Source organism: Pieris napi, chromosome 24 (genome assembly GCF_905475465.1).
Source record: "Pieris napi chromosome 24, ilPieNapi1.2, whole genome shotgun sequence".
Lineage (NCBI taxonomy): Eukaryota > Metazoa > Arthropoda > Insecta > Lepidoptera > Pieridae > Pieris > Pieris napi.
This window is the reverse complement of record NC_062257.1, coordinates 4,915,350-4,929,682: the sequence shown is the minus strand read 5'-3', so window position 1 is coordinate 4,929,682 and position 14,333 is coordinate 4,915,350. Positions and strand designations below refer to the sequence as shown.

The 14,333-nt window shown below is 34.7% G+C and overlaps 1 protein-coding gene across 1 annotated transcript in view; it reads left to right on the top strand.

The window, feature by feature from the left end:
* LOC125061897 (probable ubiquitin carboxyl-terminal hydrolase FAF) overlaps positions 1–14,333 on the top strand; it is a 72,280-nt gene that overhangs the window by 44,074 nt on the left and 13,873 nt on the right. The window contains exons 32-44 of the mRNA XM_047667532.1: positions 738–808; positions 1,473–1,585; positions 2,333–2,506; positions 3,164–3,305; positions 5,016–5,169; positions 6,711–6,864; positions 7,788–7,905; positions 8,662–8,795; positions 9,739–9,892; positions 10,730–10,839; positions 12,043–12,126; positions 12,658–12,758; positions 13,546–13,739. Coding sequence (XP_047523488.1) covers positions 738–808; positions 1,473–1,585; positions 2,333–2,506; positions 3,164–3,305; positions 5,016–5,169; positions 6,711–6,864; positions 7,788–7,905; positions 8,662–8,795; positions 9,739–9,892; positions 10,730–10,839; positions 12,043–12,126; positions 12,658–12,758; positions 13,546–13,739 — 1,703 coding nt within the window. The remainder of the gene's footprint in view (positions 1–737; positions 809–1,472; positions 1,586–2,332; positions 2,507–3,163; positions 3,306–5,015; positions 5,170–6,710; positions 6,865–7,787; positions 7,906–8,661; positions 8,796–9,738; positions 9,893–10,729; positions 10,840–12,042; positions 12,127–12,657; positions 12,759–13,545; positions 13,740–14,333) is intronic.

Here is a 14,333-nt window from a genome sequence, read left to right as displayed (position 1 = left end):
GAATTGGTTCGGAAATACTTCAGTGGGTAGCTGGTTCCACATAGTGGTGGTGACAAAAACTGTCTTGAAAAAGTGTGCAACGACGGACGTCGAGGGGATACGGATGGTATTTTGTATTCTGCCTCGACGTCCGATGATGAAACTCAGCTGCTGGTATTAATCCGAACTCCTCTAAAAACTCTTCATGGTAAATGTGGTAGAAGATGCAGAGTGACCCTATATCTCTACGCAACGCCAAGGGATCAAGCCGCTCAGAAAGAGATTATTCAACTAACACGCCTCCAATATTGACAGGCTACTTTCATTTGCGATATTTGTTTTAAAATAAGTGTTGTTTGATGATTTGCTATTTTAAAAGAGTACCGAGAGTTTTTTACGCCGGCTTTTTCTCTCGGCCTACACCCTCTGTCTTTGCCGATGAGTAGGGATGCCTACAAATTCAAATTTAATGACGTGGAATAAATGATACATGTATCTTATGTTCCATAATAAACATATTTTATTTTTATTTTATTTTATTTTCGGTTCTGGCTGTGAGCCCTGGTGATGTAAAAAATGTCTCATTTGTGTTAAGAGACTTTAAACAAAGTTACCCTTTATAGAATACCGAATACTACGTCTATTAATATTTATTTTAAATAATTTCTTCAAAATAAATTTAAAGTAATATAGAAATGTATTCCGTATAGAAAATGTATTTTTGAATGACAAAATTAGTAATTTACGATTGATTTCAGGAGCGGCAACTGATCCGAACGAAGATTTCTCTGGCGAGATGCATCATAATATGATGGAAAATAATATTGAGGTAAGGAATATATTATTTTCAATTGAGTCCTTGATTAATTAGAAAAAACAATAAAGCTCGTTTATTTTGAAAATTTACAAATCTTTAATTTGGGTCATCATATTTGGGTTTGAGATCATTTTTATTTTTATAGACAAGTAGATCAGCCTTCTGTGTCTGACACGTGTCATCCATATTTGGGATTGAGACCAGTTTTATTTTTATAGACAAGTAGGTGATCAGCCATCTGTGTCTGACACATGTCATCCATATTTGGGTTTGAGACCAGTTTTATTTTTGTAGACAAGTAGGTGATCAGCCATCTGTGTCTGACACATGTCATCCATATTTGGGTTTGAGATCATTTTTATTTTTGTAGACTTGTAGGTGATCAGCCTTCTGTGTCTGACACATGTCATCCATATTTGGGTTTGAGACCAGTTTTATTTTTGTAGACAAGTAGGTGATCAGCCATCTGTGTCTGACACATGTCATCCATATTTGGGTTTGAGATCATTTTTATTTTTGTACACTTGTAGGTGATCAGCCTTCTGTGTCTGACACATGTCATCCATATTTGGGTTTGAGACATGCCGGTTTTCTCGCGATGTATTCCTTCACCGTAGGAGCAAGTGCTGAAGAACTGATTAGAGTAGTATATATTTAAAATGTAAATTTTTACCAGAATAGCGCCGAGTACAACATCACCATACTGAAGCAGGTTCAGGCGATATTCGCACATTTGCACTACAGCAAACTTCAGTATTATGTACCGAGGGGACTTTGGGCTCACTTCAGGTATGTATAAATTATTTTTATTCGCATAGTTATGTTTACTTTAGTTGTATACAGCCTTGATTCGAAAAACAAAATAATCGGTTCCTGGGTCATCGAGGTGCTTTAATTGATTGGATTTTGGATTGTTTTTTTACTCTATATTAACTTGCGTATAACAATAGAATATAAGTGAAATAATGAAATGTTAATTCCTATGTAACAGAGTGCCTACGTCTGGCGGGGCGTCTATCGGGGCGTAACTCCAACGATTTAGGAAATCGCCACGCTTATAAAACTCAGAATGGGAACGTATTACGTCACACAATTTTTGAAGTTTATTGACATTCCTTCCCCCCCACTTGTAACGCGCCGTAACATTTTTTTGTATCCAAGTATAGTAAAAAGTTTCGTGACCACCTAGTGATTCTTTATACCTAAAAGTTATCATTATGTGGTGTAAAGTACTGGAAAGTCGAAAATAATATTTACAATAACGCGTAATTCAATCCCCGCCCCGCATCGTAACGTTTTACAAAAGGTAAAAGCCCCCAAAATTCGTTACGTAACACTTGAACGCTCCCTCATTTGATGTTAAGTGATACCGCCGCATACGGACACAATGCCTGAGGGCTCGCGAGTGCGTTATCGGCCTTTTAAGATGTTTTTGCAGACGGGAATCGTATTAGTGTTTATTCAGTGTTTTCGATTAGACAATGTCCTTTGCAATCACGGATTCAATTAGATTATAAAATAAATATGTTTCTTCAGATTACAAGGCGAACCAGTGAATCTACGCGAGCAACAAGATGCCGTGGAATTCTTCATGTCTCTCGTCGAGTCTTTGGATGAAGCCCTCAAATCGTTGGGACAAGAGCAGTTGATGGCTAAGACTATGGGAGGCACTTTCTCAGACCAGAAGATTTGCAAAGGTTGCCCGCACAGGTATACTTGGTCTCCAACCAGCTGTTTTGTGATATTATTTTTTCTTAAATACAAGTTGGTCAGTCTTTTGTGCCTGACACGAGCGAATGTTAGTCACATATAGGCACATTGGTGAACAGCCTCCTTGTAACATGTATGATGGTTGAGAGTATAAATTTAAAAGATAAAAGAGCGATAAAGTGACGGATTTGATAGAAACATGTGATTTTTTAGAAACCTGTGAAATTTAATGTTATTATTTTTATTTTGTTTCAAAACCAACCCTCTTGTTTGCTTGTATGCCAATTTTCATAATAACAGAATATGAATTAAAATAGTTATGACAAAACTAACATGATGATATTATTTTGAAATGGCTGCCCTGTAAAGTTTACTATTTGTCAGATCCGTCACTATTCCACGACTGACGAATTAGGAACCGATTTTATTGGAAAATTTAATTGTCGTTTTTAGTGTTTTTCTTTACTTATTATTTATGTTTTCCACTGTTTAAACCGTCTCTGGACTTCCACAAATAATTCAAGCCGAAAATTTCCAAATCGGTCCAGCCGTTTTCGAGTTTTAGCGAGACTAACGAACAGCAATTCATTTTTATATATAGATATTAAATATTAATAATAGGACACCAACATATACTTTTTTTTATATATTTTATAGATATTGCAAGGAGGAGCCGTTTAGTGTAGTGTCATTGGATATACGGAATATGTCGCGGCTCCAAGAATCGTTGGAGGCGTACGTACGAGGTGAATTGCTGGAAGGCGCCGACGCATACCATTGTGATAAATGTAGCAAGAAGGTACGTTATTATTATAGATTATCTATACTCTGATTTTTTATTCCGTGAAAATCTGACATTTCATAAATGTTGCTAGTAAAAAGTACTCCACGGAAAAAGGGACAAATTTGACCCATTTGATATAAAATGCTACGTATTTTTTTATGTTTTACCTACCTACCTACCTACTACTACAAGATTTACCTACTAAAGGTAAAATTGAATATAAAAATAAAAAACATTTCAACATCACGAACAATATATCGAATTAACTTTAATTACTTTATTTCAATCTTTATCTGGCATCAATGCCTACCAATTCCAGGTTTAGAAAACCTGTAAAAAAATGTCACTTGTACGTTTTTTACTGTTTATAATGAAAACAGGTATAATCCGTCGCCGTAAATGCTTTTAATGTATTGCACCGCACTTAATAAAATGGATACATTCACTAACAAATGAAATGTTTGTATAGAGTCTGATTTTCAGACTCGTATTAAAATTGAAAAATGTGCCCGGCCAAATGGTTTGTAATCTCTGGCATGTCAAAAAATTTCTGTCTTTTGTTAATTTTTTGTTTAATTTTATTAATATTTTTTTTTTGTTTTTATAAGTTTCGAACTTTTTACAATAAATCTTTATGACACTTTTTCGAGGGTTAAAGATATCGTTTCGTAGCGAGAAAACCGCGTGTTTCAATGTTTTTTTTTGCTTTTTAGGCAATAAAGTTTGAATTCTTTAATATTTGTAAAAGAGAACAAAGAACTCATTTAAGTTTTTATGTTATTCAAAATAACACAATATGACAATGATAAAGTGCAGTACACAACACTACCCCTAACAATACGTCAATTTTAATTAAATATTAAACGATGTATTTGTAAACAGACATAAAATCATAAATCCTACGAATAGATCCAGCTGTTATAAAATATACAGGATATAATTTTTTTCCTACAATAAAGTTAACAATAGATAGTGCGACTTTACATGAGTTACAATCTAGCCCAAACAATAATTATGGCTAATTAGTAACATTATGTTGACTTAATTTTCTACAATACTAGTTCATTAACAATCTTGTGTTCTATAATGTTTTGACACTATTTCCGTGTGTCCGAGATACAGCCTTGCGATTCTGTAACTCACTTTTCGAACTCGCACAGCGGATTCGCAGCGGCGGTCGCGCTCAAATCAGTCGTGAAGCAGTAATTTTACGATTTGCGATTCTGATAAAGAGGGAGCTTGTAGTTTATTGTTTATCAGAATGCCAAACAATGGCATTCTGATTTGAGTGAGAAAAGTGAGTTACAGAATCGCAAGGCAGCACTTGCACTTATAATCACTACACTAGGTTTATTAACTCAAAAGGTTTAGTTTTTTTTTAGGCGTGTTATTCCTGAAAAACTATATAAAAAACATTTAATATGTATTGCAATGTGTCAAAGAACTCATAATTTAAATTAATTACGAAATTAACAGTTTGCCATAAATTTAATAATAAGTAATTTTCTTGGTTCTTGCAATTTCAATCTGATACTGTAAAGAGTATCTAATTGCACCGTTTAGAGTCTGTCTCGTTTCATCACAGTGTTAACACAATTTGTTAGAAAGAGATGATAAAGTACTTTATTTATTATTGCAAAAATTTGTTAAAACTAAAAACTTGAGTTAAAAGATTCCGGCTTTATTCAGTTTTCGGCATTCTGAAATGTTAATTTTGTCTTTCAGGTGGTGACAGTCAAAAGGTTATGTTTAAACAAACTACCCCCAGTTCTAGTCATACAGCTTAAACGTTTTGAATACGATTTTGAAAGGGTGTGTGCAATTAAGTTTAACGATTACTTCGAGTTTCCAAGGGATCTTGACGTCGAACCATATACAGGTAAGCTATATTCAGTTCTCCTATACTATTTGATTTAAAAAAACCATTCAAATTATTCATTATAGTCGACGCATTATGAACTGAAGGTTCGGGTCATAACGTCGCTGAAGAATGATAACCTCGATAAAATTCTTAGGTCCTTCTAACTATATGTTACGCTCTTCTAATAGATGTTTATTGGAAATTCCATCTCACACTTCATCCTTCTTAGGCAATTCATTTACGATCTCCGCCATTATGTTGTGGAATACGCTGCCTGACTCCGTACGATTGGCTACCTCTCTGTCATCTTTTAAAACTCTTCTGTATAATCATTTCTTAACCTTATCCTATCCTCATCAATCGTGACTTGTATAATTCTTATGTTTCCTTTTACATCACTATTCGCTGTTCATGTATTTGTAAGATTAGCTTTTAAGTTTTTAGTTTGTTATCAATATTATTTTTTGTATTACTTTAGATTAAGGATTCTGCACTTCTCGCACGCATCATGTTTTTTTTTTCTTATAATTTTTATGTATTGTGTTTCTTTTATTTGCAACGAAGTGTAAATAAATAAATAAAATACAGTGACGATAAATCATATTTATATGTCTGTCTCGCTCGCACTTACAGCTTTTATGGAGAAGTGAAGTGATGTGCGTAAGAATTGTAGAGATGCATATCGATATGCTCAATTATGTTAAGTATTAATAGTTTTTTTTTTTTATTTCTTCAAAACCACGTTAGAAAATAAATCCATTGTGCCTATTGCGTAGCGAAGCGTAATACATGACATTACTATTGAGTGTCATAACAAAAAATCTTTTTATACAAAAACAATAACCCATACTCGTAACGACCAATCAGAAGTCAGAGCGCGTGCGCAGGTAGCTAAGTATCTAGGCCGATTTACATTATCTTAGTGTTTAGGAGAGTATTTTAGTACAAGTTGAAAGGCAAGTTCTTTAGTGCGTTGCGAGTGAACGTTTACATTTCTTCCAGTAGAGTATCATTACAGCGCCACAATGAACGCGCAACGACGTCGGCAAATACGCTCTATTCTACGCAAAATACTAACTATAGTTATGGAACAAATAGAAGACGAGATTTAGCCATCTTTAAAAATCAAAAATCACGCACGCGTTTCATGGCACTTATGCACTCTCCTAAAGATTTTACTAAATTACGTGTTTACACACAACGAGGGAAGATCTCGGGGGTTGCGCGGGCGCGGGAGGGGTATCACTTGAAACAAAAATAAAAAGCGATTCTATTTTGATTCAACTTGAAAGTCAAGTAGAACCGTACTAAAGCAAGTAGCGTTTACATGTTTCAACTAAAGTACTATCCTAAAGCACTCTCCTAAATACTAAGATAATGTAAATCGGCCTTCAGAAAGGGTTGCATTGCGTGCACGTTCCTACTTTTTAACGGACCTTAAAAAAACTTTCCGTATTCTGTGAAGTTCGGTTTACTCTGCGATTAGAAAGATCTAGTCGAAACAGTTTGACATAATGAAGTTTTAAAAGGGGCGTTTAGTAATTTAATATTTCTTGCAGCTTGGGGTCTAGCAAAGGCGGAGGGAGAGACCATATGGGAAGGAAGTGAGGATTCCGAAAAGGACCCGCGGTGCACGCAGTACGAACTCAGCGGGATTGTTGTTCATTCCGGTCAGGCGTCTGGTGGTCATTACTTCTCATATGTGTTATTGAGGTATGTCTTTAACTGTCGTAAAAGTATGTTGTTAATTATATGTATGTGATATGTTGAAATTGGATAATGAGTCCGGTCAATCTAGACCAAAAAATGAGAGTGGAAGGTACATAAATCCCAATAAGCTGAAAATCAGTAAAATTATTTAAAACATATGTAATTATAAATAATATTTAAAAGTTCCCCATCATTCCCGTGTTTGAAAACGTTTGTATTACGTAACGGGGAGGTAGGGAGGGGGGGAGGAAGGGGGTTTAATAAATCGTTACGATGTCTTTGGGGGGGGGGGGGGGGGGGGTTATTGTTTTTTATAATATTCAAGCGATTAACAATGATATTATGGCGACTTTCCGGTACTTTACCTCATATAATTAAGTTTTAGGTAAAAATGGTGGTCCATCTTTTATCCCAAGGGAAGTCAAAGAATTATCACTAATTAAATCAAAGCCCTCGTTAAACGTAAATTAATCAATAAAGCTTTTTATAAATTTGACGAATACAGTCTTGTCCCGAGGAGTACTTAAATGATCCTAATCCTCGGGATTGATTTAAGTTCAAACAATTTGTATGACAATACTTTGCGATTAAAAAGAGTGGCGGAGAGTTTCTAGCCAGTTCTTCTTACCCGTTCTACGCCCTTGACTTGCGAACTGGTAGTAAATGAAAATTTACGATTACTTCTTTTGACGTTCATAAGTGTACTTGTTTACCTATATAAATAAGTTATTTTGAGTTTGAGTTATCTGTACATTACCTTGCAATATGGCCTACCCAATTCCATTCCAAGGCGTGGGTTAGAACATGTGTGATTTTGTGGTCACTTCATATTTTGTAAATCTTTTCTCGACGATGAATACGGTTTATATATTTAATGGGTCTTATATTATTGCAAAACATTAATTTGTGTGTGTATTAAATTTCAGGGACACGGGCTCGGCTGGTCGGTGGGTAAAGTTGGACGATGGGGAGGTGTCGGAATGTGCCATGCACGATGATGATGAGATGAAGGCTCAATGCTTTGGAGGAGAATATATGGGCGAGGTAAAGATAGCTAATTTTTTTTTTGAACAGGGGGCAAATGGGCTGATACACTCACACTGCCAGAAGGTTCATAAGTGCATTGCCGGCCTTTTAGGAATTCGTACGTACGAGTACGTACGGGGTACGCTCTTTCCCGAAGGACCCTTAATTGGTTCGGAAATACTTCAGCAGGCAAAAAACTTGGCGATTAAAAAGAGTGGCGGAGAGTTTATTGCCAGTTCTTCTCTTCCGTTTGTAAAATTAGAAGCATTTAATGTATATGACGGCGCATTCCTAGCGCCATCTGTTAAGAAATACTGGAATTGTTGGAACGAGATTTGACTATTGTCAGTCTGGCGGAGCGTCGTGTCGATGGTCAGCGCGGCCATGTTGAATTTCGTTTAGTTTTCGAACGTCAACGGCGAGCGCACCACGTTTGCGACGAATCGCTTTTGTTCCGAGTAATCTTGTGCCTTGTTGTTTCAAAACTAATTAAAAGTGATTGATTAAGTGATTCCCTAATTACTAGTGAATAGATTTTAGTGAATTGCTGTAAGGGTGATACTTTTTGTGATTCTTTTGTTCCTACCCACATTACAACTTATTGAGGACATGGCTGATTCTTATGATAAAGGGCATCCGCCCATATATATTTCTTTCATAAGTGTACATTGTGTGACCTATATGAATGATTTAGATTTTGGCTGGCTGAGTATTTTCTGGACAGCTCTTAGTGTATTCGCTTAAACAATAATGTAATATTTTTATTGTTTACAGGTATTTGATTCAACAATCAAAAGGATATCATACAAACGCCAAAAGAGATGGTGGAACGCCTATATGTTGTTTTACACACGAAAGGATACAATCAGCACCTCACTCGAACAATCTATGAAGAGTATGACTCTCAAGTAAGTATAGTAATCGAGACTTAGTACTAAGTACTCTAAGTTAGGGGCCTCATAGCGTAGCGGTCTTATTAAGTGGCAGCTAGGTGAGGGGTACCGGGTTCGATTCCCGGTTCGAGGGCAAGTTTTAATTTAATTTAAATTTGTTCTCGGCCTTTGGGAGGGTTGTGCGGTACCGGGCGAGTGCCTAAACCGTACATGGAGACACGGTCGAATTTCTAAGGCAAGCACGAATTATTAAAAAACTTATACTTGACGCTGGCTAATGCACTAACCGTGTCAGAGCCATTAAAAAAAAAGAGTACTCTGAGTACTCACGTGTGTAAACAACGTTTTTGTCATATGGAAGTCACCGGTCTCCACTTTGAATCTTACCCTTAGAGCGGCTATTTATAAACTAACTAGCTGCCCGGTAAACGTTGTTTTGCCATATACAGGCACGAATCAATGGTGATGACCGTTATTGCGCATGAGTTCTATTCTATTAATGCGATTGGCTCTCCAGTCGAAGGTACGTACCTAACGTACGAACGTACGTACCCATCGTACGAACGTACGTACCCAACGTACGTGAGCCAGGGTTCGAACGTACGTTAATTTCAGTAGATTTGCTTACATTACATTTAAGAATAAGTTAAAACTCTTAATATCTTAAGCTTTGAGGTTTTTTTTTGTAGCTGCTGGTTTAGTGTTAAATTTCGCTGTCATGTTTTGTCTTGTCTTACTTTGTATTGTATTTTTTATTAGTGAAACTTTTTTTGAGGATATGTCCAATGTGTCTATTTATTTTATATTTTACATTTATTTTATTTTTCTGTATAGTGATGTATCTGTTTAGTTTCCAATAAATAAATACTTGAACGGCCCCTAAGCGATCTCTCACAAACCATAGTACATAAATAGACAATTTAAAAAAAAGCCATTTTATAATCAACTTTTGTTACAGAGAAAGTACCATACCGAAACCAATATGGAACTCGGTACGTCGCAGCAATATTGCGTTTTGTCACAACCAGGATCAATTCAGCTTGGAGCACTTCAATTTTATGAAGAAATTGTGTTGTATGCGGCTGCATCCTGGATCGCAGAGCGCAGTTTGGGTGATTATTTTTATTATGTTCTTAATTTCTCAGTTATTGAATAGAAAAATAGAAAACTCACACAATTAATACATACAAATAAGTGACAAACATATAATATTATATATATATATAAAACACCCTTGTACTTAATCTACATAAAATTAAGTATACACCTCTAAATTTAAATTATACATTAGTAATTAAATTAAACAAAAACAAATAAAAAATAATGATTAAAATGTTTTATAAACCATTTACCCAAAATATATAAATGGAACAATAAACTAAAAATAAAATAGTGTTATGAAAAATAATAAAATAATTAATATAAACTTGCTATATCAGACTATGCCATCAATGCCACATCTAGTAAAAAATCAAATTCGAACATCTGTGTTTTGCTTGGTTGACTGATCAAGTTTATTATGTCTACCCACAATTTTGTTGCTGTTTTGTTTTTTATATATGTACCTACATCTGTGCGCTTTCATTTCTAATTTTTTATGTTAGTTTTAAATATTGTTTCTCAGTAAGGGAATTATGTATGCAATTCTTAAACCTTAAAAAAAATAATACTTGTTAAATAACTAGATCCGACTATTCAAATAAATAAATAATCAAGTTCCTATTACTCATAGGAACTTGATTTTTTTTTGCGTTTTCATTGTCTTGTGCACACACAAGGCACAATAATGTAAAATCATGTATGCGATGCGTTTGTTTAAGAATGGACAGTATATGAGATGCAATTATTATCATCAATCACACGTCGAAATTACCCGGAATTTGCCAAAACAATGTTGTTTTCATAAAAAAACTCACAATAGAATTGTAATGAAGGTTCGATTTTTCTAGGGTCCAGAACACGAGGAGATGTCAATGTTAGCAGTGCAGTTGGCCACCAAATTTCTCTTTCAAATTGGCTTTCACACGAAGAAAACTCTACGCGGACCAGCGACGGATTGGTGAGTAAAACTTATTTATTTACACTTCGTTACCGGACAAAAACATACATATAAAAAAGCATACATAAGTTATTAGGCAACCGGCGGCCTTATCGCTAACAAGCGATTTCTTCCAGGCAACCCTAATATGGAACAATAAAAAAAGAAATACCTACAGAGGGTAAAGTACAAGAAGTGCATAGATAATTAACAAAATAAAACTCAAAATAACAAAATAAAATCTAAAGAAAAAATATATATGAACAAAAATGTAAAAGCTAATCCAAAGGTTAATTGAGTCACAATTAATATATAAGTAGTAGCTAATTACGAGGCAGAAGAAAAATTTTCAAAAAGATTTTAAAATAAATTTTAAGAGCTCGTCTGATATCAATTGGTAAGGAATTCCATAGCAGGATACTTTGCATAGTAAAGGAAGAGTGATAGAATTCTGTTTTATGAGTAGGACTTATATAAAAAAATATTTTTTGGAAATATATAAAAAGGAAGAACCAAAGGTCATCATGGGTAATCAATGTCCCGCAAATTTCAAATATCTTTGTTGATTGGTTGTACATAACATAAAACAGGAGAAATAAAATAGAAGAAAAAAATCACGTGTCCAATTCACACGTGGTAGAAGTGAAACCTTCAAAAACAAAGTTTTTATAATTAAAATATTATGTAAATTAGACTTTTTCTCTATCTAAATGTAGGATCTTTTCTTTAAAAAAATATATATTTTAATGTTAAATTTTTATTTATAACTTTAATATCAATCTTTAATTTGGTAAAAACTAAAATAATAAAAGTTTGAAATACACACTAATTTAAAGTTTATACACTGTATAATGCCTCCTATCTCACTCTCTCCCACGCCAAATCCTATTAATTTATGTGGTTGTCACTTTTTACTGTCGCTTTTTCCGTTGCATCCGGTTTGAAATCACAACGAATTCTAAAGAAGTTTCAGTTCAAAAAGACAAATGATGTTAATGGGCAGACTTACTGCTAAAAGCAAATTCTACCTTCTAGGTGTAGCGGCGAAATATTTATTGGCATTTATATTTATCTCTAGGTTTTATTTTATATCTAATAAAAGCTTTCTATTTGGTTTAGATTAATTATTTCCTTAATTTAATTGTCTTAATATTAGTACTATAATATTCAATTATTGTTATTTATGAGAAGGTATTATTAAATTTTATTTCTGTATTTTTACAGGCACGATATAATTTGTCAACATCTAAGGTGCTCGCAGACGGTTCGAGCTTGGTTTGCCACAGATCTCTTCAAACATACACACAGGTAATATTATAATAATTATAGTAGATAGTATTAAGATTAAGTCAACGATTATCTAGTTAATAAAAGGGCCTGGGACTACTGGGTATTGAATTACGCGTTATTGTTAATATTATTTTCGACTTTCCCGTCTTTTAGGTATAAAGAGTCACTGGGTGGTCACGAAACTGTTTACTATTAGGTACAGAAAAACGTTACGGCGCGTTACACGGGGGGGGGGGGTCCGTGACGTAATACTTGAACGCTCCCTTACTTGCATAATATAAATAAATAAACAATTAAAAGGTATTACCGAGCTCACCACAGACTGAAAGATCTGAATATATATAAATGGTTATGATTATGTTGACTTGCTAACGAAATAAAATGCCACAGATACATAAAAAAGTCCAACACAAACCCCAGATAATGTCGCCATAGATATAATATGTCGAAATAGTTATGAAAAATCGAATCCAACAGAAAACAATACAAATTAAATATATCCTAATTGGGTAACTTTTTTAAAATGTAGCTTGTATAATATGTTTTCAGATTAGGCGATTATCTCCTCTCGTGTCCTACAAGTGATGTTCGAATAGTATTCATGAAGATTATCGTATTCCTGGCCCACTTCTCCACACAAGATCCACCAGGTATTTTTTTTTATAGAACAGGGGGCAAACATTCTGGAAAGTCACTGGATGTTAAGTGATACCGCCGCCTATGGACATCCCAGAGGGTACGCGTGTGCGTTGCCGGCCTTTTAAGAATTGGTACGCTCTTTTCTTGAAGGACCCTATTTGGTTCGGAAATATCTCATTGTCAGAAGTGAGTGTCCATGTGCGAGTGCGTTGCTGGCCTTTAAAGTACACCATGCTTCCTTCACAAATTTTAAAATTTTGAAGCAGATTTTATTATGAATTCCGTCACAGTTTTTAGCTAAATTTAAACGTTCACGCAGTAACAAACTTCTACAAAGCAAATAAAATTCTATTTGAATGAGTAGTTCGGGAGATCCAAGCATTTTAGCCTTATATCTTAATATATATTAATTACGCGTCACGTTGTTTGTCCGCTACGGACTCCTAAACTACTTAACCGATTTCCATCAAATTTACACACCGTGTGCAGTTTGATCCAACTTAAAAGATAGGATAGCTTACATCTCAATTTATACCCGCAATATTATTCTATTGCAAATTATTTGTTTATTATTTGACAGTCACAATTCTAACAGATGGCGCTGCGTTGAAAGTATCAACGTTTCACATAAGCTACAATTTAATGGCACCAAAAAAGCATGGTGGTCCCCATGACTGGTGTTCTCCTACCGTTTCCCTTGAATAGTTTACTACTTTGTAATATAACAAAAACCTTAGCCACAGCAACGCTTGGCCGAGTCTGCTAGTAGCTTTTTAGTTATATGTATATTTCTTCCAGTCAACAATGGCTACAGCTCGTGGTGTAGCCGCGAAGAGGTGACAAGTCTATCCGATCAAGTATTATGTTGTGCGCGTGCGCTGGCAGCTCCAGATCCGCATACGCACCGGCTGCCGCCGCATCTGCCTTTGTTATTTAATCTGTTCCACGCGTATGCTATGCTGGGCTTGCAAGAGAAATATCAGCTGTTACGGGTATGTATATCTATATATATAAAAATAAAACCCGTTTTCCGTTGTCACGACATAACATGAAAACGGCTTGACCGATTTGTCTGATTCTTTTTTTATAATATTCTTTGAAGTACGAGGATGGTTCTTACGGAGAGAAAAATTAAAAAAATTGAGTGGAAAAGTCTAAAAACTACACTTTTCTATATTCCCATACATAATATTCGTAATAATACTTAAAAGTCAATTTGAACTTTAATACCATAGCATAAAGTTCAAGTGTTAGTGGAGGGGTTCTGGGAAGGTAAATTTTTATTTTTTGACATAATGTATTTGTTATCTTATCAATTTTCTTTTTTTTTATCTTACTAGCTAGACTGGTGTCCCGAATAGCAGAATAAGTATTTTAAACGAATAAAGAATCGACTGTTAGGCGGTACGATGTTCGCCAGGCCAGCTAGTGTTTTAAAAATATGTATACTAGCAGACCCGGCAAACGTTGTGTTGCCATGTATATTATTTCTAGGAAACATTTTTTTAGTTCAATAAAATTAACGATCTACTATAATAAAAATAGGGGTTGATCGTAGAGAGGTGGAAATTAAGGGTTGTATGTAT